Consider the following 24,724-nt stretch of genomic DNA (forward strand, 5'->3'; position numbering starts at 1 on the left):
ACACAGGAAGAAAGCTGCTAAAAGACGCAGGATCAATCTTGGCCACCATTTCGCCATGTCATGGAGACGTGTCAGTTCTGGGAAGTCATGTCCATGTCTCATTTTCCAGCTCCTAACTTAATCTGCATATTTCATATTGGCTTACAAAGATCTAAGACAGAAAAGGTAAATTTGGCGACCAATGCCAATGCTAGCAGAGGAATTATGTCAGATTGTCCTCTCGACGGTCTTTGCAGATATTCATAAGATCATAAAAACCTTGGAAGTGAGGCGACGCTATCGCTATATACGTCACTCTGTTGTATGATATTAGGTATAATGAAAGTGATCTGTAACGTCATTAATGGTGCTTACTACCTAGGTAGGTAAGCTTAGGATTTATCAAATCAAATGAGTATGTCGTCAGTCTATTTTGTTAGAGATCTAATAAAATAAAAGCCCTCTCATATTATGTTACCAAGCTTAAAGCTGTGGAATATCTCATCAATCACCTACTGTCAAGTTAATATCTGATTCAACGTCAGGGGTTAGACCTGTAGTTAACGACTATAGCAACAGGTTTCTAACATCGTTTGGGGTGTTACATCGGATGCAAGAAATGTCAACGAGTCAACTAAGCGCGATGTTCCTAAACGGTACCACCAGTCTCCTTGTCATACCTCATTTAACTCTCTCTGTGATAGCGTTAGGAGAAAAGGCACTATAGAATATGATATGAACAAAAGAGGGACGCGCAAAAATTTCATCCGGGCTCAGTTGGCTTGAAAATGTGCTAGTAGCATCAGTGGTGCTAACAACAGCGGACCAGAACTCAATTGCCGATGTCCTGCTCTAAGCGAGGCGCGTGCCATAGCGTCTATCGTACTTAGGGGCGACGGCGACGAGTCCCAATATAGTTAGCATTATATAGTACTATGATTTGATAGAGAGTTGACAAGGGGACGGCAGTGATAGAAGGGCATTATGTAAAGCGAGACCTGAGACTCACCGGAGAACTTAAACGATTTTTTATATTTTATTTAGGAGTAGAAAAAGAGTTGCATCATATATGTCATCAATCTTTTTTTTTTTTTTAGTTTTTTTTTTTTTTAGAAATATACAACAGATCATTGGCCTTACGCCGAGGATGAATGGTCTTAAGGAGTGACCCCGAATTTTCAGGCTCACACCCCCGCAGCGGATCCCTGGGTGTATATTACCTAGAAGGTAGCCATATAATATAACTGCCGTGTAAAAATCTGGGGTCTCCGCATTCTTTCTCCAGGTCAAGAGTTGGGGTAGTGGGTGTTCAAATCCACACCTCAAGCTGAGAGCCAGGATTGTTACACATTCAGGATGAACTAATAGGGTTAATGTTACACTGTACCACAGAGTATGGATAATCTGGGACTTATCAAAGCATGTATGCCTACCTACCTAGCAGGTATATAAGGTATCCATTTAGGCGCTGGTCGAGGGAGTTGTGAACCAATGTTATGACGTGCGTCTGGCAATTTTAAACTTGCTTCTCATTCCCCGACGGGCTTTTTCTTCACACTTTAGAATCTACCACCACATATCACCATGTCTCTTGAAGAGGCCGAAAAGCCCTCAGTAGGTTTCGTCGAGGAACAGAAACGGGATGTGAGCCATAAGGAAGCCCTCGAAATCGTCCCAATTGAGCAAGAGGCGACCCAAGAAGCCTACCACGTCCATCTCAGTTGGCGATCATGGGTATGGCTACAGCCGATTGTTGCTTGCTTTGCTTAAATAAGACACTGACATATTGAGAATCATGTAGCTGGTGGTATTCATAACGTGCTTCGCGTTAGTATATCTGCATACTAGTCGATCTGTGCCCAATCTCTCATACTGACGATAGTTTATAGCGTCATGGCCCAGGTATTTGTAGTGGTAGCTGCCGGTTCCGTTATCGCATTCATCGTTCGTGATCTCGGGAATGGCTCCATTGCTGGTTGGGTAATTCAGGTACTTACTCTTCCTCTCCTTACCAAATATCCATGTAATATGTCCAAAGCTAATGAAGATCCTCCAGGGCCCTCTACTCATGCAATCTGTATTATCGCCGATAGTTGGTCGCCTATCCGACGTTTTAGATAGGAAGTTCCTTGCCACGGTGCCACCCCTGATCGCGTTTGTAGGCGCCATCGTGTCTGCCAAGGCAACGTCAATGGGCATGCTCATTGGGGGTGGAATCCTCATTGGCGTGACTTTGGCTACAATATCCATTGTCCAAGCAATCCCTGCCGAGATCCTGCCGTTGAAATACCGCGCTCTTGCTAATGGCTTCGCATTCGTTGGAGGTGCTCTGGGGGGACTGTAGGTACAATCAATCGGTTTATCAAGGGGTTGAGCTGATGTAAATAGGATCGGGTCTCTCGGTGCCGGCGCAGTCACTAACGTTAACGTTGGTGGATGGCGATACATCTTCTGGATCCAAGCCGCTTTTCACGGTATCACATCGGTGGGGCTCTTCTGCTTCTACTGGCCGCCCAAACATGTTGAATATCCTAGAATGTCTTTGAGAGACTATATTTGGGCTTGCGATCCTGTCGGTTCTACACTCTTCGTCGGTAGTGCAACGCTAATGCTTCTTGCGCTTGACTGGGCTGGAGGAGCATACAGCTGGTCGAACCCCCACGTTGCTGTACCACTCAGTTTAGGTTTAGTGATGCTGATTGGTTTTGCTCTATACGGTATGGATAGCCTCCTATTCATAGCCCGCCTCTGTTTGATACGATGATCATGATCGCTTAGCTAATAATTGTAGAATGGAGGGGACGTTCCGACGGCCTGGTTGCACACGTTTTCTTCCGGCAGAACGCCAACTTCGCATATTCGGTCTTCTCCTTCGCCGTCGAGGGCTGGATCTTCTACAGTGCTGTTAACTCAGTCGTACCACAGATCGTGCTCAATCTGGGATTCGAGAGCGACGCTTGGCGTATTTCGGTCCGCCAGTTGAGCTACCAGCTTCCCGTTCTATTCGCTTCCATTCCAATTACCTGGTACGCGACTCGATATAAAGATTTGCAAATACCCTTGCTTGTAACTTTCACTGTATTTCTAATCGTGTAAGTTCCCGATGACTCTCAACCATTGACTCTCAACCATTGCAGGTCTAAAAGGGTAGCCTTGATAGCCAGAAATACTGACATACAATCCGCAACGTATAGAACAATATGCTACGCAACCATCCAGCCATCATGGAGCTCCGCGCAAATCGGCTTCAACGTGCTAGCGGGCATCGGCCAAGCAGGACCACTTACACTCCTCGTCGCCTGTATCCAATTCACTGCGCCTCACGCCTTTCTTTCGACTGCAACAGGCCTAGCATTCTCCGCCCGCGCTATCGGCGGTGCCTTCGGCTCGGCTGTCTTGAACGCAATTATTAACGGCCGGCTTGCTAGCCACTACGCGATAGGTGTTGGTAACGCAGCCATGGATGCGGGTTTACCGGAGAGCAGTGTACCCGCACTGCTAGAAGCTCTGGAAGCTGGTCAAATTGGGTCTGGGGTTAACGCCGCTACCACAGCAGTTTGGACAGCGGCTGTTGACGCTAGTAGATGGGAATTTGCTCAGGCATATAGGCTTGCATGGGCAAGTGTCATTCCGTTCGTCGTCTTAGCCATTGTCGCCGTTGCACTATTGAAGGGAGTCAAGGATTTGATGACAGAGAAGGTAGAAGCTACTGTAGAACACGTTAAGCACGACGGGAGCGCGTGAAGATCGATTTGAAGGCGTATACGGTCGGGTAAAGCACTATGGATGAACCAGAATATACCAGGTACGGCAAGGTATCTATTTTGCAAATGCATAGACGACCTTAAATATATTCTTGTTGAACGCGCCATTGATTTACTACCGGATATGTTTCCTTCGTGGCGTGTGTTGTAAATTGTGCAAGAGACGTGACGATATGTGGGCGAATGCGTTAAGAACGAGTCCTGTGCGTTCAACATTTATCTTGGGGGCGACCATCGAGCCACTTGCTCATGTAAGGTCCGTCTAACCAATACCCAAGTTTTTTGTAATAGCTTCGCACTCCAACGCCACTAATGACGCTTATTTTGTCGCTTCCATGCTCGTCACGTGCGATACGTTCTGCTTCTTCCATAAGGAGAGTACCGAAGCCCTGGTGTTGAAATTTCTTAGGGTCCCTGGCGTGTACCGGTACGGCGGTTCCGTAGACGTGAAGTTCCCTAACCAGACTTGTCTGCTGGCCGGTTAATTCTTCGCGGAAGGTATATTTCTCGGTACATTTTCTCAGGCGAAGCAAAGCAACCAAGATGTCTTGTTTGGGATCTTCGTAAGCTAGGAATGTCTCCCATCCGGCATTGGCAGTGTAGTCACGACGAACTAGTTCGATCTGACTTGGCCGGATCTTGTGCTTGACCTCATTGATGCCGACCTCGCGTGTTCTCACATCACGGCAGGTCGTACCGAAGTCTTTCATTCGTGCAAGAGCCAATTCCCTTAAATTTCCATTCTCAACACCGGATGTAACTAGCGGCATTGGAATATCTCTCTGAACCCGATAGATCCTGGTCCAAGGGGGGACTAGTGCTAAGATCCTCGCGACGATGTCAATTAAATCATTTGGAGTATAGTTCTTGTAACGGCCTGTCCTCCATAACTCATAGAGACCTGTGCCGCGAATAACTAATGTAGGATATATCTTCAATCCGTCAGTTCGAAATGCCGGATTTTCGAAGTATTCTCTAAATTGATCTAGATCACGTTCCATGCCCACATTCGGTAAATCGGGCATCATATGTGAAACGACCTTGTATCCAGCATCCTTAGCAAGGCAGAATGTTTCCGCGACTGCCGCAACGGTATGCCCTCTATTGGTATCTCGTGCGACATCCTCGTATAATGATTGCACACCAATTTCCAAACGTGTACATCCATAGCGAAGCATATCAGTAAGATGCGGTTGAAGGCAGTAATCTGGTCGAGTTTCGATAGTAATACCAACACACTTCACGTTACTCATCTCGCCAGCCTCGACTGCTTCATCGACGTTTGTCGTCTGGTACCCACTTAGAGCATTGTGAAGTTGGGAAATGAACTCTTCCCGATAAGGAATAGGGAGCGACATGAATGTACCGCCCATGATAATATATTCGACCTTATCGACCGAGTGACCGAGAGATTTTAACTGGTCGACACGACCTCGAGCTTGTTCAAAAGGATCGTATCGGGCGCGAATAGCGCGCATGGAGGTTGGTTCGTAGCCTGTATAAGATTGTGTGCTGTATTCGAAGTCGGAGTCGGGACCACCTGGGCAGTAGACACAGATGTTGCCAGTGAACGCGATATGAGGGCATCTGTGAGGTTTACACATGACAGCTACAACTGCAATACCAGAAGAAGTGCCTGAGCTGTCAGTTAGTATAACGAAAACAAGCCCCTTCATATTTTATACCGACGTACGAATAGGCTTTGCGATGAGTTTGGGTAGGATATATTTCTTATAGTGTTCGGGGACGGCGGCGATAATGGCAGTCAGCGGGGGCATGCTAGCGATCTTGTGCTTCCTCGAAAATTTAGAGCGTAGGCTGTTGAGATTAATATCTCTCTTGGGATTCTTGGGATTCTTGGATGCCTCATGGTCTTCGATGAGAGCATTCGCAATGTCAGCGCAACATCGCAAGAATCGCTCGTTCTCTGGCGGAAGGTTGGCATCCTTCTTTCGAACTGTCGCCGTTATCGTAGTCGTAGCCATTTTGTAGGGTGCATGTAGTTGGATGTGTTTTTGGTCGATAATTTTTCGATGTATACTAGGTAATTTATGATGCGATGTTTCCGGATGAATTTGAGGATGGGTATAAACGACGATTAAGGTGTGCAAGTTTATGAAATTGAAAGTTGACGTAAATGATAATTGCAAATAGGGAAAAAAAAGTGTATTGTAGTGGGGGTGGGAATCATAGATGAAATTGAGCCAATGAAAAATAATAGAATGACCAAAAGTGGGGATTTACATGTATCCGTGATACCCCGCCGTCCCGCTGTATCTTATCCCGTAGAGATTATATAAGCATGCATATAGGTACCTCAACATACTACTAGAGGTATTGTTTATAGGCATGATCTCATCAGATCGCCATTCCCATTTATGCCTAGACGCAATCCTTGGCCCCTTCCAAGGTTACAGTCATTAGAAGCTACGTACGGTACCAGACATAGACTTGCTGGCAATCGCGGGGTTGCAGCGATCGGGAAGTCAGCTGCCAGACACTTGTTCGATCATTTTCTTTCACCATTCTACAACTTTTTATCGCTCCAACTCTTACTATTCTGACTGGCCGCAAGGGTTGCTCAAGACTAGTCACCATTTATTCATGCATTCTGAGTTGTCACATCAACGTCTAAGACGGTTAGTTTTCGCAAAGAGCTGATAATTCTCTATTTTCCTTATTTCATTCAGCCTCACTATTTCTCTCTTACCGTCTGCGCCGCCCAAATCCGCCTACCCAAGATCTAGGTGCATTAGCTACCCTCCTCGGTATTAAGCTAGGTTGATCAGATACCCAGTAGGCACCTAAGAATATCTTAGGTGTTAACAGTATTAAACCTTACATCCATCCCTTCGCTGAACGTCTATCCCACTTCCCAGGCCGAGATCCAATTTGCCTAGCCTAATACGATCGATATCGTGAACCATACCGCGAAACATATCTTACGCGAACCGACACTCGCAATTTTCGATACTTTGTTCCTTACCCGACACTCGATACTCAATACTAAATATTAACGCTCAGGCAATACCAAAATTGATTTACCATGGCATCTAGCAGAGCACGTCGAGTCGCCAAGGAGTTGGCTGATATTGAAGCTGATGCGAGAAATTCTGGAATCACAGCTCAGCCTGCTAACAACAACGGCGACCTCACCCACCTGAAGGCTTGCCTGCCTGGGCCGCCTAGTACGCCATACGAGGGTGGTCAGTTTATTGTTGATGTTAGAATCCCCAATGAGTACCCCTTTCGACCACCAGTCATGAAGTTTGATACCAAAGTCTGGCATCCAAACATCAGCAGTCAGACAGTACGTATTTTCAAATAACCTCATTGTTTTTCGGTCTCTAATTACATCACTAAACAGGGGGCTATCTGTCTCGATACTCTGAGCTCCGCCTGGTCACCCGTTCTCACCATAAAGTCGACTCTGCTATCCCTTCAAGGTCTATTCGAGAGTCCCGAGCCCAAGGATCCGCAAGATGCCGAAGTTGCTAGAATGATGATCAACGATCGAGAAGCCTTTAACAAGAAAGCTCACGAGTGGGCTGTACTTCATGCCGGCGCACCTCGAAACCCCAACTTCCAATCAGTCCAGCCTAGAACGCAGGTTGCCCCTCAGCAGGTCGATGATAGCAGGTATGGCTTCGAGAAACATGCGGTAGTAAGTATCGTAGTGGATAGGTAGCTAACAGTCTACAGATATCAGGGTTACAACAAAGACCTAATTAACAGATTCGTCAACATGGGCTTTGATATCGACAGAGTTGTCGAGGCTTTCCAATTCGTTGGTATTGACAGACTTGACGGCCAAGACTACGAGCTGGAAGAGGCATATATGGGTGACATCACCGCTCGTCTCCTGGGCGAGCCCTAGAGTAATAACTCGTACAATACACTAGTCATGGAGGAGTCCTCGCATATTCAGGTACCTATATACCTCCTAAGGACTACTTCGATAGATGGTCTTATTCGCATGAATCACACCTATGCGTCTCCAAGACACTAGCAACAGCATATACTAGTTAGTCTTTGCTTTCGGCAATCAGAATTGTCTTCACAGACTTGCATATGGGGTCTGGCGTTAGAGGGGTTTCATTTAGGCACATTATTCCTACAGGAATTAATTTACATGGGTTCAATCTCATATGTATCGGACTTGTGCATATGATTCCTTTTTCGTATGCTATTACTCTAATTTCTCTGTTGACCCGCTTCCGCCATATCCACATGGCCTTCCCAGCTCGAGTGTCACGGATTCCTGGATCAAAATCGCCTAAGCTATTAGGTAGGGCGAAACAAATCGATTGATTTTGCGCTATGATCAACTTTCAGATTTTGTAAGCTCGGGAAAGGGCCAGTTCCATCATTTCTCTAACCGCTAGTTGCGCCCAGTAATCGCGCGGTCAGAAATCCAATACGTATCAACATTCTCAGTATTGATGGGTATGAGGCGGACGGTCCTAGGCCATGTAGAAAATAGCTATTTAGTTGACAAAAGTTTACCCCTTTCTTTTGGGATTCCTACAGCTAAATGCGCACCCCACATAATGTAGTCCCCGTAGGTACTTGTTATGTACCATGTATGTAATTCATGAACACAGATCTGGAAATATTATGAGTCTCATGCAGTCTAGCGGCATAGAACGAAAGCTAGAGGCATACTTTGTACCTAGGTACTTGTACTTGATGCCGATTTAGACTATGCTGATACACCTGACAAAGTCACGTAACAACCAGGCTGGAATCTCCGGAAGATACCTTATATCTCCTAACAGAAACCCAAGCTGGAAAGTATATCGCTGGCCAATATGTCGATACCAGCAGTATGCCGGTCCTCGATCCCAAAATTGAGGAAGAGTATATCGTCTAGATAACCATGGTACTTCTGACCGCGGGCCTTCCAGCTCATAGACGTCACATAGAACATCCGATTCCGAGTGTTGCGGCCATGGATCCATAGGGGGTTCTGCGATACGCCATAAACTTGAAACGGTTCTCGCCTTCGGAAAACCATGGCGTACGGCTCATACACGCTGTGGAAATCATGGAAGGTCTTATGCTGGAAGATTGTAAAGAGGAACGTGTTGGTATCACTTGGTGAACAGCTGGGGTCTGACCGTTGACACATGGTGATGGATAACGAGTTTGTCGCTTGGTGGATTGATTCATGCTCTGGTCCTGGTTTCGGAACGTACTTCTCCATACACTTGTCATCATTATTTACGGCTGCTAACGGGGCTAGATCTGGCCCTACTGAGCCGCCGACATCTAACTTTGCGAAGATGCGCCGCGGCGCAATATCGTAATGCGCGTACATCTGGCCGTCAGGATCCCAGAACAGAAACCAATTCTTCTCAATAGGGGAGTAAGGTGGTGGACGGTGGAGCTCCGTCCCTAGCTGGAAAAAGCTCTCTTGTTCCTGCTCTTCCGGGGTTGCGCTCGCGTCCTCTAAGTTACCATCGCCGTTCCAGTTCATGAGAACTTGGAAGTCCTGGATCCACTGCCCGAAACAGGTCTCATGAGAATTACTCCCATATACTATGAATGGAGTTCGTGGGCCGTAGAGGACGCGAGCATCATGAGGCCCGACGTTTAGGCTAGCGTACTGGAGCTCGCCTTCACATTTACCTAGACCTGTCGCGACAATGGGAAGTGGTATAGGCGGGAAAAGGCAGCCGAGCTCTGTGCCGCCTTCATTGAACGCAGCATCGCATACTAATTCGACGAAGTGCGTTGGTATAGCATCGTCCAGGTCGTAATGGTTCGCTACGATAACCCACACATTGTCGAGTAGTGGATGTGGTACAATGTTAGGGTTAATAGCCACTTTGTCGCCGAAATTAATTTTAAAATATTTCCCATCCGGAGTTGAGGCGGAAAAGAGTTCCGTGTGCGTATTGATATGACTAGAATCAACCGAGTCATCGACGTTTTCGCTGCTGCTTAATTCGTTGGTATGTGGTGCTTCCGACAGGCCGTTATTGTCGCTACCTTTGTAAATATTCCGAGAACCACCCTGATCACCAAGAACCTGTTGTCCATGCCGTGTCCCAAAGATATGGCTAATGGGCAGTATTTGCTGTATCCAATCTGCGACAGTATATGAAATAGGAGACCGGCTACGGAAATGCCGAATGACGGTATAGAAGAGAAAAAAAAGAGGGAGGACAATAAGAATCAATCGTCTGAACCCCCGTACTAACATATTGCAGGACCGAAATTTCTATTCCCTACCTTGAGAAATGGAAACCTTTCGTCTGCTAAAATGATACGAAAGTGGTTATCAGCAACTACAGCTGCGCTATACAATTAGTCCTCACTTAACTACCTTCTACCCATCGAACGTCCCTGGAATAGGTAACTAATGTTGATGTGAGTTAGGTACTACGTAGGTACCTACCTAATCAATGAAAAGAATACGCCTTATTTGATAGTATACTAGGTACCTAGTAGGTTTTCATCTACATCGGGCCGTATATTGCTCTCCATGTCTGGAGGGGGGTTTAACGAATGCCGTGAATCACCAAGTATACGGGATCACCTCGGATCACATGCTCTGCGTACCTTCCTGACAATCGGCAGTACTATAGAGACTTACTACCTAGGTAGTACCAACCGTCCAAGAATGTATCAAGTGTATGTGGGTGGAAAGACGTTTACTCGCGCCTTGACAAGATGAATTATCCGCATGACATACCGTATCCAGGATTCGGATGCTCTAAAGACGCAAGGATTATCGCTAGGTGCCACGTGAAACTAATTTGAAAAGTAAGACCACGGGGCACTCTCCAAGAGTTTCAATATCGATGTAAATATCGATAACTCTTGACAATTCGGAATTGAATTTGACATGTGCTCCTCCGCGACGGCCTTACGGCCTCCCCGCATTCTGCCCCGTAATTTTCAATCAAGCTTTAAGGTGAACAGGGGTGACGGCAAAGAAGACAGGGTTTTGTTGCCCCCTCCCTCCTCCCCTGCGCTGAACGTCGGGTAACACCGCAGTATAGATATTCGGCTGCTTTCCCGATTAGGTAATTTTCTCCAAGTACTGGCTGAGTTGCAGGAAGTTTGTCTCGGACTTTTCTTAAATTGTTGGATACACAAGAGCAGGACGAAGATACTGCAAACAGAACATTTCCGGCAGATCGCCGATTAGAGTTAATATTGGACTAGTCATCACTTTTTCTTTTTCTCTCCGAAAGCCACATAACTATCCATCGGACATGGGAGAAACCTGGTTAACCCCCTGTTGGAAAAAGAATATTTTCTGCAATGAAACCAGAATGCACATCTTGATATTGTCGTTCACCTGCCTACCCTTCCGATGCCTTCGATAGGTTGAGGTAAGAGGCTCCGATACAGCCACTGCGCAAATCGTACACTGGGTTCATCCACCAACTTTGTGACAACCTCGGCCAGCCAGATGGTAAAGGGTAGAAGGATGACATGTGGCGCTAGGAATGATAACTCGAGACCAAGCGGTCCTGTTTTCGGCAATCTCAACGTGTCCACCCACCCAGGTAGGTGAGCTTTCTGGGCTTCCTCGTACCACCCGGTGGCCGTGTACAATCTGTCACCAAGCGTCCAGAGAATAGGTCCATGTACTAGATATAGTGCAAAGGATATGCGTCCGAGATATTGACAGAAACGAGTCTCGAAGAACCGTTGGAGCCATGGAATCCGGGGAACCGAGGCGACGAGAAATGTTGCTGCCCAGAACAGGTAGAACCATTTATAATCAAACACAGCCTGGGGTTTGAGGTAAGATAAGTAGTGCCATCCTCGGGAGTTCTGCAGGCGGTTGGTGTCAGGATTGACGGATGGAACACCGCCCAGGTAGATACTTAACGCGAGAAGATGATGGAAAACAAAACTTTTAGCTAGCCGTAGCCTGTAAAAGACGCGTGGGAGCTCGTTCTTTGCGGCAAGGAGATCGATGTCACAAAGAAACATGCCTGATATGAACATCGCGGCATACCAACCATCCGCCACGTACATGAAATAGAATATCAAGCCAATTTGACACCATATTCGGGCATTTCTAGCCAATCTCGAGAACGCGAGCAAGCAACTGTATATGATGATAGAGCCTTTGAACTCAATCTGAATCGACCAAGCGTGAAATTGGTAGCTGAGCCAAGGATCTCCGCCTGAATTGTATAAGAAGCTGAAATTCTTGAACTCGAAATACCAGAACCTTAATTCTTCCCTCCAGCTACTTTTTGGTTGAGAATTAACAGCCCATAGTCCAAGTACATGCCATGAGGTGATGTAGCAAAAGGTTACGACAATAAGCGGCAGATAAAGTCGTATCCACCGTCTAAATAGCGCTGATGCTATATTATCGCCCACTTTCACATACTCATGATCATGTATCAGGCTCATTGGCTTCGATGATAAGACGTAGCCAGAAATGACGAAGAAAGTAGAGACAGCGTAGTGACCACCGGAGAAGAACGTTCGTATGCAATGGAAGGCGGCGAAGTGGTATTTGTGATTATACCCGAAAGCATCTTCGAAGACTTCAGTCTGGCCGGTTGCGAGGTGAGCCCATAGCTGGTGATGATGCCAATACACAAGGAAAGCGGCAAACCCGCGAAGTCCATCCAAGTACGCGGTGGGACGTGGCTTTGCTAAAATCCCTGTCGCTGATGAACCAAATGGAAATAGATGGGGTTTAAATGATTTCATTAGTCTTTTAAAGAAGTTTACTCTTCTCCTTGTTGGATGGTTGGATGAGGCGGGTTTCCAGCCGGCTTTGATCTCCTCCCATTCTTGGACGTCTAAAATACTCAGAGATTTGGTAGGCATATTCGTATAAGATGACTGTTCTGGTGAAGATATTGTGCATTCGTGTTCCAAGGATAAATTTGAAAGTCGTTCATTTGGGGATCCTTTGGTAGCTGCCCAACGAGCATGTCATGTTTAGAAAGCCTTGACAAGCCCCTCAGTAACCTGGTCGAATACTTGTAAAAGTGTACGACAGTAGGCATATCGTACTAATCCAAAATAAGGCGAATGACGACGTTGTATTGTCAATATATCCCGTGTGAATGGGTTGGGTAATCGCAGTGGTGTAACGTAGAGAGAACTCGGTCCGTTAGCCAAACTTGTATACAAGGATAGTATATATTTCTAAGGGGTAAGGTACACGCACTTACTACGTACACTGGTGATACCTTGAGAAAAAAAGGTGTCCCGCGGCTATTTCAGCATCTCAGTCGTCCCAGGGTTGGAGATGGATACTTGAACAGGAAGGTTCCGAGATATGAGCACAAGAATTTATGCAAAAAGGACGCCCTAAGCTAGGTGGAGTATCATCTCATCAAGACATCGGTAACGCCACGTTACTAGTTAGTGTGTCCCCACGAAGCCTCCATGGGGATTATCACGTACAGGGCAAAGAATAAGCCGTAGCTAGATCAAGTTAAAAGTAAGAACGTATACCAGCCGGGCCAAATCAAGAAATCCAGCGACTGTTGTGCAACCCAGGTCATCACAAATGGAGACTTTGGGTACAATACAATACTTGCGGACGTAGTTGGATATCCCCAACCAAGCTCAACACGCATGTACCTACGTCGTCATCACCGATAGCAACCCCCTCAGCAGAATACACTTATCTCTGCATAGATAACTGAGCTCGGCGTGTCGTCAAGCTTTAAGCCGAAAAGTCGCAGCTCTAGGTTCCGGTCGTAGTTCCTTGCCAATAGGTATATCACGTCGATTTATCGTGGTTACAATAGGCTTCTCAAACCGAGTTTTCGGTCTCTCGTACCGCGGTGTGCGCCCAGACTGGTGCTTTATCAATAATATGAATCCGCCAATGTACCCATTGTCGCCAAGGTTGGCGTCAACCACTGCCAAGTTTAGGAATCGTGTCCCAACTCAACTTCGAAGAGTCATTATCATATACATTATATGCGCTTGCGTTCTATTAATCATTCTTAACATCGATTTGGTACCTTCAATGCCGAATTACAGCGGAGTACTCAAGCGGGATACGACTCCACGGAAAGCAGCCGACTCGAAGGCGCTTGGAGGGTTTCCGAGGAAAATATGGCAGACTTGGAAGATTGATCCTTTCTCGTTTGAAGAGAGGGATTCTACGACGGCCAAGACGTGGACAACAAGAAATCCGGGTTTCAGGTACGAGGTCCTGACAGACAGCAATGACATGAATTACGTTGAGGAACAATTCGGTCCTTCTGGGTTCAACCGCGAGGACATCATCGACCTGTACCGATCAGTCAATGCGACAATAATCAAAGCGGACCTTCTACGCTACCTCATCATGTATGCGGAAGGGGGCGTTTACGCTGACATTGACGTCGAAGCGCTCCGGCCAGTACAAAGATTCATTCCAGAGCGCTATAAAATATCAGAGGTTGACATGGTCCTTGGGGTTGAGATCGACCAACCAGAGTTCAAAGACCATAAGATCCTTGGTAAGAAGTCGCAGTCATTTTGTCAGTGGACATTTATGGCAAAACCACGACTTCCAGTGATGCTTAAACTGATCGAAAATATCAAGGGCTGGTTGACTGAAATTGCTAATAAGCAAAAAGTCCCAATCGGAGAAGTGGTGCTTGACTTCGACGAAGTGATCAGCGGCACTGGTCCATCTGCATTTACCGCAGCTGTCCTGGAGGAGATGAATAAGCGGAGCGGTAGCGTAAGCATCACGTGGGATGACTTCCATGATCTTGACGAATCCAAAATCATTAGTGGTATCCTAGTCTTGGATGTAGAGGCATTCGCGGCAGGTCAAGGCCATTCTGACTCTGGGAACCACAATTCAAGGGGCGCGCTCGTGAAGCACCACTACCATGCGTCAAATTGGCCGAGCCGACATCCCCGATTCAATCATCCGGTTTATGGCGAAGTCGAAAGGTGTAATTGGAATGCTGATTGTGTGAGGAAATGGGACGAAGACGTAGAAGCATTCGAGCTTCTACCTCTTGAGGTACAGCAGGAAAAAATCAAGGAGAAGAGAGCACAGGATAGCCAATTAGTGCTAAATACGAATTCACAACTGGAATTAAGAGAACCAAACCCGATACCAGTATCACAATAATATCTACCTATTGCCCACGACAGGTAGGTAGGGACTAGGTAGGTAGGTATCCGTGGATAGCACGTACAGTTCGAGGACGAGAGAAAGCCGTGGAGCCACTATTATGTAGGTGGGGTTTGGTTATCGAATATGATCACCAGCCACAGCACTAGCCACAGAACGTCATTTCCATTTGAGGGCAGCAACTTCGACGCGAAATTACAGCCGCGTCGCTTCCATGTCTAGGTACCTAGGTAGATAATACAAGGAAGGTCTGAGGTATGCAATGGCCAATAGTTACATGTATGATGGCAGGAATAGTCTCTGGATGGATTAGCACTTAATCTTGTCAAACTTCAACTTTCAACGAACGCTTTCTTTTAAATCTAAATACTTACCTACTTAGTACCTAAAACATCGTCACGGACATTGTCGTCCGATCTATATACCTTAACACTTCCGACTCCTTCAATAACTAAACCTGATATACCGAGATCCTTGCCTACATATTCCAACCAAAGATTCTGGCGACTCCATTCGTTTAACCCTGAACTACAAAAACCTATGTTTCAACCCGCATACACCATTTCTACATCGTGTCCCATATATGCAAAATGGCAGGCAATGATGATTCCTCGAGCACTAGAGCCAGAGCCAAAGCCAAAGCCAACGAACTACTGACATATGGACAACGCCAAGTCGATCGAGTCGTCAGCCCACCTACCCGACAGAAGGCCTACGATCGAGTTCACGATTTCGCAACCGAGAGACCTATTCTATTTGTAAGAACTCAAGATAAACATCTCTTCGTTTAGCTCCCTACCTAGTAGTTAGCTAGATGGCTGCATTAGTAGTCAAGTCTGGTCAAATTGAATGGAACTGAATTGACTCGGCTTTCTTCTACCACCAGTCCTTCGTCGCATTTCAATTCACCCTCTCACTTGCGCCTATTCTCCTTTTCGCCGGCTTCGCCATGACCACCATCGCCATTTCCTTAATATCCGCCGTAATGTTCTCGCTCTTTTGGATCGGCGTTGCCACGCTCTTCCTCGTGCCGACCCTCTTTATCACCTTCAGCATCGCCTTGCTTCTCTGGGCCTGGGCAGCCGCCACATTTTTCGCCGGACGTTGGGCCTACGAACGACTGCCGTATGTTTTCGACGGCGATGGCAAGATAGTAGCCAACAACGGGGGGAAGAAGATCATATTTGAAAAGAAGGACGGCGGTAGCACCGACTTCGGCATCAAAGCTGAGGTAGCCGAGGTCAAGGAATAGTTTGCCGGCGAGGTCGTGTGGATTGTGATGGAAGTCGGCTGGTTCATGATCCGCCAGGGCACTAAAGGAATTTTGAAACTTGGGTTCTGGTTGTAAATGGCGCATGTCAATTTAACGCCTTTACCCACGTAGGTTAGTACGATAGAGTGTACTTGTATAGGTACCTAGGTAGGTAGGTAAGTGTGTTGGCGTTAGGTTTCGATAGATATCCGTTGTGAAATGGAAAGGGTAGTTTACGAATATGATTATTTACGGAGTCAAGGGCCGAGGGAGTGGGATTGGCATGGAAGCATCGGTAGTGGAATATGATTTCCATCAAACTTTAACTTACCTAGGTAGATAATCATTAATATGGAGACTAAGACGCCCGTAGCCCTTGGTAGGATCAATGAAGATGTAGTCTATTAGGTATCAGTTTTATTGGCAGAGCCTTCACGCAAAAACGGGACTACCGTTTACCCTCCGAGAAAGACACAACTGCCCACTTGCCACTCCATGCCCATTTCCTAGCCTCGTCATCCGCGCTACCGCCCTCGGCTGCCCGAATCTCTTCATCCTGTCCCGGCTTCAAGCCCACAACGACATCGGCCTTGCAAGTTCGGAGGGCAAGGACATTGACTCCCGAACCAGGACCAAGGGGCCCAATAGCTTCAACAAACGGCGTCGATGGGTCCCATGCGGCCTACATAGTTAGTAAAATTCCTTAGTAAGTACCCAGTAGCTAGGTAATCAGCGTGAATATACCGCACTTACATCACCGGTGAGCTTCCGATAGTTTAAGTCACCTTTGAATATGACCACTTCACTCGTCTTCAAATCATTATAAAGATCCTTGTCCGTGGATGGAAGTCTCCAGTAACTGCCGGGATGAGTCCAGAAGGTATTCGGTCTCATGATGAGCTGTCCTTCAGCGTGCATCTGCGCCCACTCCTGGAAAAGAAAGCCAAGATCGGCCGCGTCCTTGTCTGGTAATGGAGAGGGAGTCATGTTTTGCAACCTCTCGTCATCGGATGGTGTTTCGTAGAACCTCTTGGGGTCAGCCAGGGCACTAAGCAGAGCGGCAAAGTCGGCTGGCAGAACGTCCGACACGAACCAGGGGATCGACTTCGGATGAAGAACCACGAGAGTGGCGAGCCCAGATGATAACAGGTACCCAGCTAGGATGAGATCGACGTATAACTCAAACCCAGCGTTATCTAATACAATGTCCACTCGGCGCTCCTTCTTGCCTTCGTTCTTAGCTTTCGTCAAAACCTCATATGTCGCCGCTAGGTCATTAATAAGGATATTCTTCTCGGAAGCTTTCCTAGCTTCAGAACCTTGTAGCTTCTGAATATCCTCGTAGGTGAGGCTAGTAAGGAGAGACAAGTCGGTAGCATTACCCCACAAACAAATCTCACACATCTCAAAGAATAAGATCTTCTGAGCTTCGTCATGCTCGGTGCCGGTCTTTCTATCCTGGTTGATCTGGGTTACCAGATCTCTATATCGAGAGGCCAGTTCGAGTACCGCGGGTCTGGACGACCTGAAGGTCTTAATCTTTTGCCGGGAGAATACATCATATGTCTTCCAATGAACGGATAGCCTAAAGGAGGAGTTAAGGCGTCTATAACCCATTAGCGAGATTTGCCAATATTTCCAAAAGTCTTTGATTACAATTTACCTGTATAGATAGCACTCGCAAAAGAGCCATGGTATATTGAACCAGCTAGGCGTTCCCAACTTCTCCAGTTCGCTATTATACAGGGCTATGTCGGCGCCACCGTCGTCTCTTATCGGTCTAACTGGTTGTCAACATCATGCCGTACTGAAATGACAAGAATAACGTGATGGATATGTGAAAAGTCCATACGTCAGTTGTCGATCGTGCTGAAGCTCATATTTGAGCCGAGACAGCTCCTCTATAATCCTCTTTCCTTCGTCCCGCTTCTCAGGTTCTTCGCACCCAGAGACAGAGCGATACAAATCATCTATAGCTTGCGTCTTAATGATGTAAGATCGATTATTACTCATACTCAGGAGTATAGATGGTGAGAATAATTAACTGACTACAATAACTGGCCACCGGTCTCGGGCAGATATATAAGCGAAGGATGACTTGTCGCTCGTCAAATATGAAGCTGATGAATACACATATAGTTAGCCATTTGATTATTCTTCTTCTTTTCCCCCCTTTCCATTGCTTAGAAACATATTAGTTATCTTACAGGTCTTAGTGTCGAACTCCATTTCAACGATGTATCTTAACAGTCTCAATATAAGAAATATCTTCACATGATACTTTCCTCACTCTAAGGCGTAGATCGATTGCTGGTAAAATGTCATCGTTGATAGCGGGGTATCCTAGCGGGGTAGCTCCGATAATATTCTGATAAATGGATATGTCAGGATTTAACAATGCGACGTAATATATTGCTGTATGTGACATATTGTAAATATCAGGATATGTAAAATAAAGTTTTCTTACTAAATTCTTCGATTACCAATATCAATTAGCTCTAGGGCGTTTCTGCTCGAAGCGCCCTAGAGCCTGCATATGGCGGCTGGCGCCTTAAATGGTGGTACTTAGGTACGCACTAAGTATACGGCATGCAACCCGAACCCGAACCACTTGAAATAAGTATCTGGGTGTACCGAAAAGTTCGTATCCGGACGGAGGCGTTGATCGGCGAAAAGATCTGCATCATCTAGTCTTCTTCTCGATCTGCTGCTTTTATTTTCAGCTCTCCACATCTTTCAACTTTGAGAGTAGAAACAAAACCACCTCGGCATGTGGCTTGTCCCATGTTTTACATAGCTGCATAGGTAGATGGGAGCTTCCTTCAGTCTATTTCCCCGGACTCCTTAGCTGGAACCCTATGTAGACTAAACCCCAGGTAATTCCGATCCTACGAAGATGCAGTATATTTGTTTGCTTGTTAAGATATAAGCGGATATCATCCTTTCTATCATATGATATCTGCATACTTGCCCAGTGGTTAGTGAACGTTGACATTTTCAATTCACATATCTGTTCCAAAGTCAGGATAAGTCTCCTGAGTCCCAGCACATTGATAGGTTGGCTTTCCAGAGCTATGTTTTATTCTTAGAAATACACCATGTCAGCATATCCGGCGGCCATCCGAATCATATCGATCCCTCTAGTTTTATTCCATATTGCTCGATGATCCTATATTTATCGTTCCCTCAGCTCATCTATATGAATACTAGCCCCTGAAATTAACCTATGTAGGTAATATATGGCAAATGCCCCTCTTCCCCGCGAAATACACATACCTAGGTGCGTAGGTGGATAATCAACATTAACGACCCGGGAACTAGGAACCAGGCTGCCATGGCGGAGAAATAACCTTAAGAAGGAACCAGACATGCCAACGACATGAACACAACAGGGTCTCTGATATCGCTATTGGTCTATTCACTGTCATACAAGGCTACTAATTTTGGAGGTTGTGAGACGCAAACAAATATCCAGCCACCTTCGTCTACCTAGTTGTTCAGCTCGCCGGGACGATACGCCAATGTGATTTTAGAAAGTTAAGTCCCAAGTTCACCTATAAAAAAATAATATATAAGAACGGGGAAACTCGACTGCTCATAGACATGATCTTGTTACCCGAGCGTGTTAACTCATTATCTCGGTATATTTATCATATTCATTCCCTACCTAGTACCTAGGTCCTAGGTACCTACCACTCGTCCAAATATCGCCAAAATGAAGTGCGCCGTTATTACTCTGGTTTTGGCCACATTTGCCTCTGCTCAGTCGCTCTCTGATATTCCCCAGTGCGCCCTTCCTTGCATTGATAGCGCAAGGACCAGCAGTACCAGTTGCTCAAATAGCGACTACGCCTGCATTTGTGAGTTTACCAGTTCTACTCCCCATTTTCGTTCTTTCTATGTAGCGCCAATTCTTTCATTTTATGAAAACGAATGGCGCTGTTTTTATACTGCCACTCCAACATCTTCCATGAACTGTAAATTTCTACCCAGTTTGCGCCAGTTTGCGCTAGTGTAATCATAGGAAGATATTAACTATGGTGATATAGGTAAAAATAAAGATGCTATAACCGGAGCTGCCACTAGCTGTGTCCTCCAATCTTGTGGCGCCGATGTGGCTACGGGCCAAGTCCTACCAGCCGTCACTTCTTTCTGTATTTCTGTCGAATCTGGCAGCAGTGGAAGCTTTTCGGTATCAGCATCAACATCCTCATCTTCGGCTACCACTGTGATGGACGCAACATCTACAAGTGCCAGCGCTACGGAGATCACTACAGATAACGCCACCTCCGGCGGCGAAGCACCCACTAGCACCTTGGCCATCTCTGTAACCTCTGCAGCTTCCACCACCGTTAGCGGGATCAACAGCACTGCCAGTTATACCAGTAGCCATTCCACTGCGGTTCCTGTGGCTGGTGCTTCCTCCGTAGCCGGCTCGCTTGTTATGTTGGTACTTGGCTTCGTTGCTGCCATGTGAGCTTATTTTGGAGCATATTGAACAAAGTTTTCTTAAATACGAGTTTTATGTAAAGTTTTTCAAATTCAATACTCCTCCACCAAAATAAGTCCTGTTCGGGATAAAACGGATTCAGATTGGGTGGCGTTAAAATACCTATTTCATAACATGACACAAAGTACATTAATACCTATCTAGGACCTAGGTACTGGTACTAATTATAGGAAATAAAAGTGCGATTTATGGACTAATTTTTTTTTTTCGAGAAGAAACGACCACACAACATAATTCTCTTGTGTATAGGTATTAATACGTAGCAGAGTTCTTACCTAGAACCTAGGTAAATTAGTAAACAGTTTAGATACCTACTAGGTAGGTAGGTATTTAGGACTTTGCTCGATCTACAAATAGGCCCCAAGAAGGTAAGTTGAAAATACTACTAGGTACCTAGGCTTCAACCCAGGTATTTATCGTGCCCACCTATGGTAACAAATGCGCGCTTCTTTAGGTACCTAGGTAGGTAGGTATGTAAGAGTGAAGTCAATTTGAGTTCAGCCTCTAAAATGCCAATTTCAAGATTACTCTACCAATGTTCGGATGCCTACCTACCCAGTAGGTACCTACAATTGTTACGAGCGACCAAGTCAATTTCACCTTTCATCATTTCCCCCCTTGCGATATAAATACCTAGTACCTATCACTACCTAGGTATTGACGATGGGGTACGCGCTGGAAAAGGTTGATGATCTTGTGAAAAGATATCCTCGGAATCATCGAGGGATAATTACATTGAGGTTTGTCAACCTCGTATTGCAAATACCTATGGTATATTTACCTAGGTACTTGAGGACCCGAAGCCGGGCATCTATATATCCACTGTTACTAGTGCTAATCTTGACTAATGCCAAGACACCGGGCTGGCATAAGTAGCAAATCTAGGCAAGGACCGAGACGCCCCTGCGGCATGGAAGCGACGTGGGGGGAGCCAAGAGAAATGGGCGTAGCCGATAGGTAATGCTGTACAGTACAATTATTGAACATATTAAGCAAACTTAGAACATTGATAGGCTACAGAGCAGTGTGGTATCACGCACGACAAGGATTAATCTAAAAGGCCTCACTAAGACCTGATGTTGACCCCTGGCTGATAATCTAATCAGATCATCTGATAAAATTTTTCAATTATCTCGATCTTCGGACGAGAAGAGCATTTCGGAAGGTGCCAAAATATTCTTCTTGCTTACCGGGTTTTACTACTCTTTAAGGGCTTACTACGGATCCGATGCCATATGCAATGCAGACGAGATCGGAATTTGGCATGGGTCGGCCAACGATTCCGTCTGGTGGTCTTCCGGTCGTGAACCAGAAGGCGATTCTAGCCCTGCGTGTGTAGGGATCCCGCCATGCAGCCATATAGAAGCCGCGTTGCCCATCGATCGCTGCATCCTGACACTTGAATGTCCATCTTCTCTCCCCCCCCGGCTCAGTATTCCGTACGCGTGGGAAGAATACGCTCACAGATAACCATGGCCGCCATCTCTAAAGTTGAGTCGCATACTTCTGGGGCTCGCGATGTTGAGAAAGATGTTGTCCGAGCTCAACCCGCGACTGAATTCCCGGAAGACTCTAAGACGGACTTAGACGACGACTCGACACATGTACAGGAAGGTGTTAAACGGGTGGAAGCTATCACCGCCGTCTGGTCTCGGAAATCCTTGTGGTCTACCTTCGCCCTGTATGTTATTCCGTGCTAATAGAATCCATACAAAAAAGGGCTAACGATATAGTCTTTGGCTTGTGTGCTTCGTATCCTCGCTATTGGCATCTATCGACACTGCTTTGTCGCCATATGTCACATCATCTTTCTCCAGGCATGGCCTCCTCGCGGTTATTAACATCGCGGCAAGGGTCATCGGCGGTGTTGTGACACTCAGTATCGGTAAACTGATAGATATCAGGGGTCGTATGGAAGGTTTCGTCGGCTCACTCTTCCTAATTACCATCGGAATGATCATGAAAGCGACCTGTCAAAATGTCGAGACATACGCTGCAGCTCAGGTGTTCACCTGGGTCGGCAAGGTCGCCCTCGGTTTTATAATCAGCGTCTTCGTCGCCGACATTACCACCCTCAAGAACCGAATGATAATATTTGCCATTAATTCGACACCCAACATAGCCACTACCTTTGCTGGTCCTAAGATTGCCGAACTGTTCTACACGAGGGTCAATTTTAGGTGGGCATTTGGTGCCTTCACCATCATTCTGATCGTCGTATCTTTGCCAGTTGTGTTTATCCTCTACTACCATGAAATGAAAGCTAAAAAGCTCGGAGTTCTTCGTCCGAAATCAGGTCGTACACGGTGGCAGTCGACGGTACATTATATTATCGAGTTTGATGGTAAGTCATTCGATGTTTCGACCTTACACAACATTCAATGGCTGACATGATATGGGTTATAGTCGTTGGTGCGATCCTCATATCAGGGGGCTTTACACTCATCACCCTCCCATTTAGTCTTGTGAGCTCGGCTTCCCACTCATGGCAAAGCGCCAGTATAATCGTCATGATCGTGATGGGTGTTGTCGGTCTCGTTGCTTTCGTAGCGTGGGAAAGATACTTTGCTCGAGTCAAATTCTTCCCATTTGAATTTTTGAAAGACCGGACCTTCCTCGGTGCTGTACTTTCCCACTTTGTCGTCTTTATGACAACTTTGTTAGTTAACTCCATTTGTCGTATCGTGTGCGACTTGCGACTAATACCTCGTATAGCATATGGGACGCATATTACAGCTCTTACCTACAGGTTGTTCAAGCCTTGAGCATCAGTATCGCAAACTACGTGCTCAACGCCTATTCCCTCACTTCCTACTTTACCGGTCCATTTATTGCCTTGTAAGCACTTGAAGACCTCCTCATTTTCAACCTTTCGCTAACGCGGCTCTCCAGATATATCCGTTATACTGGTCACGTCAAATACCCGGCTTTAATCGCCGTCCCTATCTACCTACTCGGCACAGCACTTCTTATTTATTTCAGAGTACCCGGCGCAAATGTTGGTTATCTTACTATGTGCCAAGTACTTGTTGGTTTCGGTGCCGGTATGATTAACCAGATGGCACAACTCGCTACGATGGCATGCGTTAGACATCAAGATGTCGCCGTTGCCCTTGCTATTTATGGCCTATTCGGCTCCGTCGGCTCTTCTGTTGGCTACGCAGTCGCAGGTGGTATATGGACGAACATCCTTCCCGTTAAGCTGTACGAATTCCTCCCCGACGATGCTAAGAACATGACGGCTACGATATACGGAGATATCAATCAGCAAATGAAGTATCCGATCGGAAATCCAATTCGAGACGCTGTGATCGCGGCATATGGGGATGTTATGAGGAAAATGGTTATCGTTGGATCTGCACTTATTCCTCTAACAATAATCTGCGTCGCCGTTTGGAGAAACATAAATGTCAAGAAACTTGAAGCCATGGAGAAGCGAGCCAGGGGCAATGTGTTCTAGAGCGAGATGGTACTATATCTCCATTAAGGGGCTCACTACCTATCGTCTTCAATCCATTCCCTCTAAAACTGCACTTAGGCAGAGTATAGGTAGAAAGCTGGGGCTTGATACAACGCCTCTAGAATGTTTATCACAGAAGATAGAGTTCCTTGATGAGAAGAACAACCATCAAAGCTGTACCTAACTAGGTAGCCATATTGAGTAGTTACAAACACCCTCCCACTTAAACCTCTAGACATAGACATTTTACCAAGTCTACCTAGTACCTGCCTGGTTATTCCACCTTCTTTAATTATAACGAAAGGTCCATAGTCTTCCATGTCAACCTCACCCCCTTTTTATGACATTATTCCCCTATAAGCGACGTCATCTATTATCCGAAGTTCGAGTAAAAACGCGCCTCTTTCAACTTAGAAGTTCTCCAAACGCGAGTAGTGACGTTGAAATCATGTTAATCTAACACAAATAACTGGTTCACAAAGTGTAGGCAAGTAAGCCTAGAAAGTACTTGCCTACCTACCTAGTACCTACTTAGTATACCTTGTAGGTGTAACCGCTTCGGATATATCAGGTACCTACTCAAAATATGTCTGAAGCTCTAACGGAATGTCCGGCAGGAGGAAGTTCGATGTCATTTCGATCGGAGCCTGCGGACATAGCGCCAATTGAAATATAT

At 46.1% G+C, this 24,724-nt stretch overlaps 10 protein-coding genes across 10 annotated transcripts; 6 read left to right on the top strand and 4 right to left on the bottom strand.

Moving 5' to 3' along the window:
* Positions 1 to 1,563: 1,563 nt before the first annotated feature.
* Positions 1,564 to 3,838, top strand: GGS22DRAFT_198478 (MFS general substrate transporter; the record flags this gene model as incomplete). The annotated part of the gene is made up of 7 exons (XM_047966143.1): positions 1,564 to 1,713; positions 1,781 to 1,806; positions 1,869 to 1,959; positions 2,036 to 2,319; positions 2,368 to 2,696; positions 2,771 to 3,071; positions 3,174 to 3,838. The coding sequence occupies 7 exons, from the start codon at positions 1,564 to 1,566 to the stop codon at positions 3,721 to 3,723; spliced, it is 1,731 nt and encodes a 576-aa protein (XP_047813721.1). The 3' UTR covers positions 3,724 to 3,838.
* On the bottom strand, positions 3,838 to 5,847 carry GGS22DRAFT_102756 (uncharacterized protein). Its single transcript, XM_047957725.1, has 2 exons — positions 5,437 to 5,847; positions 3,838 to 5,379 (listed from the first exon to the last, which is right to left on the bottom strand). Exons 1-2 carry the CDS (start codon positions 5,726 to 5,728, stop codon positions 3,953 to 3,955), a joined length of 1,719 nt encoding a protein of 572 aa, XP_047813722.1. The 5' UTR covers positions 5,729 to 5,847; the 3' UTR covers positions 3,838 to 3,952.
* An 821-nt stretch (positions 5,848 to 6,668) lies between these two features.
* GGS22DRAFT_102884 (ubiquitin-conjugating enzyme/RWD-like protein) lies at positions 6,669 to 7,717 on the top strand. Its single transcript, XM_047957729.1, has 3 exons — positions 6,669 to 7,053; positions 7,111 to 7,382; positions 7,446 to 7,717. The coding sequence occupies exons 1-3, from the start codon at positions 6,790 to 6,792 to the stop codon at positions 7,618 to 7,620; spliced, it is 711 nt and encodes a 236-aa protein (XP_047813723.1). The 5' UTR covers positions 6,669 to 6,789; the 3' UTR covers positions 7,621 to 7,717.
* Positions 7,718 to 8,284: 567 nt separating this feature from the next.
* On the bottom strand, positions 8,285 to 10,183 carry GGS22DRAFT_102809 (uncharacterized protein). Its single transcript, XM_047957726.1, has one exon. It carries the CDS (start codon positions 9,949 to 9,951, stop codon positions 8,515 to 8,517), a length of 1,437 nt encoding a protein of 478 aa, XP_047813724.1. The 5' UTR covers positions 9,952 to 10,183; the 3' UTR covers positions 8,285 to 8,514.
* A 555-nt stretch (positions 10,184 to 10,738) lies between these two features.
* Positions 10,739 to 13,093, bottom strand: GGS22DRAFT_102832 (acyltransferase family-domain-containing protein). The gene is made up of 2 exons (XM_047957728.1): positions 12,908 to 13,093; positions 10,739 to 12,837 (listed from the first exon to the last, which is right to left on the bottom strand). The coding sequence occupies exon 2, from the start codon at positions 12,555 to 12,557 to the stop codon at positions 11,052 to 11,054; it is 1,506 nt and encodes a 501-aa protein (XP_047813725.1). The 5' UTR covers positions 12,558 to 12,837; positions 12,908 to 13,093; the 3' UTR covers positions 10,739 to 11,051.
* GGS22DRAFT_102812 (glycosyltransferase family 32 protein) lies at positions 12,895 to 14,887 on the top strand. Its single transcript, XM_047957727.1, has one exon. It carries the CDS (start codon positions 13,561 to 13,563, stop codon positions 14,821 to 14,823), a length of 1,263 nt encoding a protein of 420 aa, XP_047813726.1. The 5' UTR covers positions 12,895 to 13,560; the 3' UTR covers positions 14,824 to 14,887.
* Positions 14,888 to 15,416: 529 nt separating this feature from the next.
* Positions 15,417 to 16,078, top strand: GGS22DRAFT_193806 (uncharacterized protein; the record flags this gene model as incomplete). Its single annotated transcript, XM_047965421.1, has 2 exons — positions 15,417 to 15,584; positions 15,713 to 16,078. 2 exons carry the CDS (start codon positions 15,417 to 15,419, stop codon positions 16,076 to 16,078), a joined length of 534 nt encoding a protein of 177 aa, XP_047813727.1.
* On the bottom strand, positions 15,713 to 18,376 carry GGS22DRAFT_176463 (DUF89-domain-containing protein). Its single transcript, XM_047963414.1, has 8 exons — positions 18,286 to 18,376; positions 18,128 to 18,198; positions 17,931 to 18,061; positions 17,742 to 17,858; positions 16,832 to 17,684; positions 16,538 to 16,760; positions 16,410 to 16,479; positions 15,713 to 16,196 (listed from the first exon to the last, which is right to left on the bottom strand). Exons 1-8 carry the CDS (start codon positions 18,305 to 18,307, stop codon positions 16,190 to 16,192), a joined length of 1,494 nt encoding a protein of 497 aa, XP_047813728.1. The 5' UTR covers positions 18,308 to 18,376; the 3' UTR covers positions 15,713 to 16,189.
* A 1,104-nt stretch (positions 18,377 to 19,480) lies between these two features.
* GGS22DRAFT_102951 (uncharacterized protein) lies at positions 19,481 to 20,782 on the top strand. Its single transcript, XM_047957730.1, has 2 exons — positions 19,481 to 19,938; positions 20,128 to 20,782. The coding sequence occupies exons 1-2, from the start codon at positions 19,794 to 19,796 to the stop codon at positions 20,553 to 20,555; spliced, it is 573 nt and encodes a 190-aa protein (XP_047813729.1). The 5' UTR covers positions 19,481 to 19,793; the 3' UTR covers positions 20,556 to 20,782.
* Positions 20,783 to 21,731: 949 nt separating this feature from the next.
* Positions 21,732 to 24,271, top strand: GGS22DRAFT_176470 (siderophore iron transporter mirB). Its single transcript, XM_047963415.1, has 5 exons — positions 21,732 to 22,269; positions 22,322 to 22,932; positions 22,995 to 23,247; positions 23,304 to 23,426; positions 23,481 to 24,271. The coding sequence occupies exons 1-5, from the start codon at positions 21,992 to 21,994 to the stop codon at positions 24,046 to 24,048; spliced, it is 1,833 nt and encodes a 610-aa protein (XP_047813730.1). The 5' UTR covers positions 21,732 to 21,991; the 3' UTR covers positions 24,049 to 24,271.
* The last annotated feature ends 453 nt before the right edge of the window (positions 24,272 to 24,724 follow it).

Source organism: Annulohypoxylon maeteangense (genome assembly GCF_022496945.1).
Source record: "Annulohypoxylon maeteangense strain CBS 123835 unplaced genomic scaffold GGS22scaffold_36, whole genome shotgun sequence".
Classification (NCBI taxonomy): Eukaryota; Fungi; Ascomycota; class Sordariomycetes; order Xylariales; family Hypoxylaceae; genus Annulohypoxylon; species Annulohypoxylon maeteangense.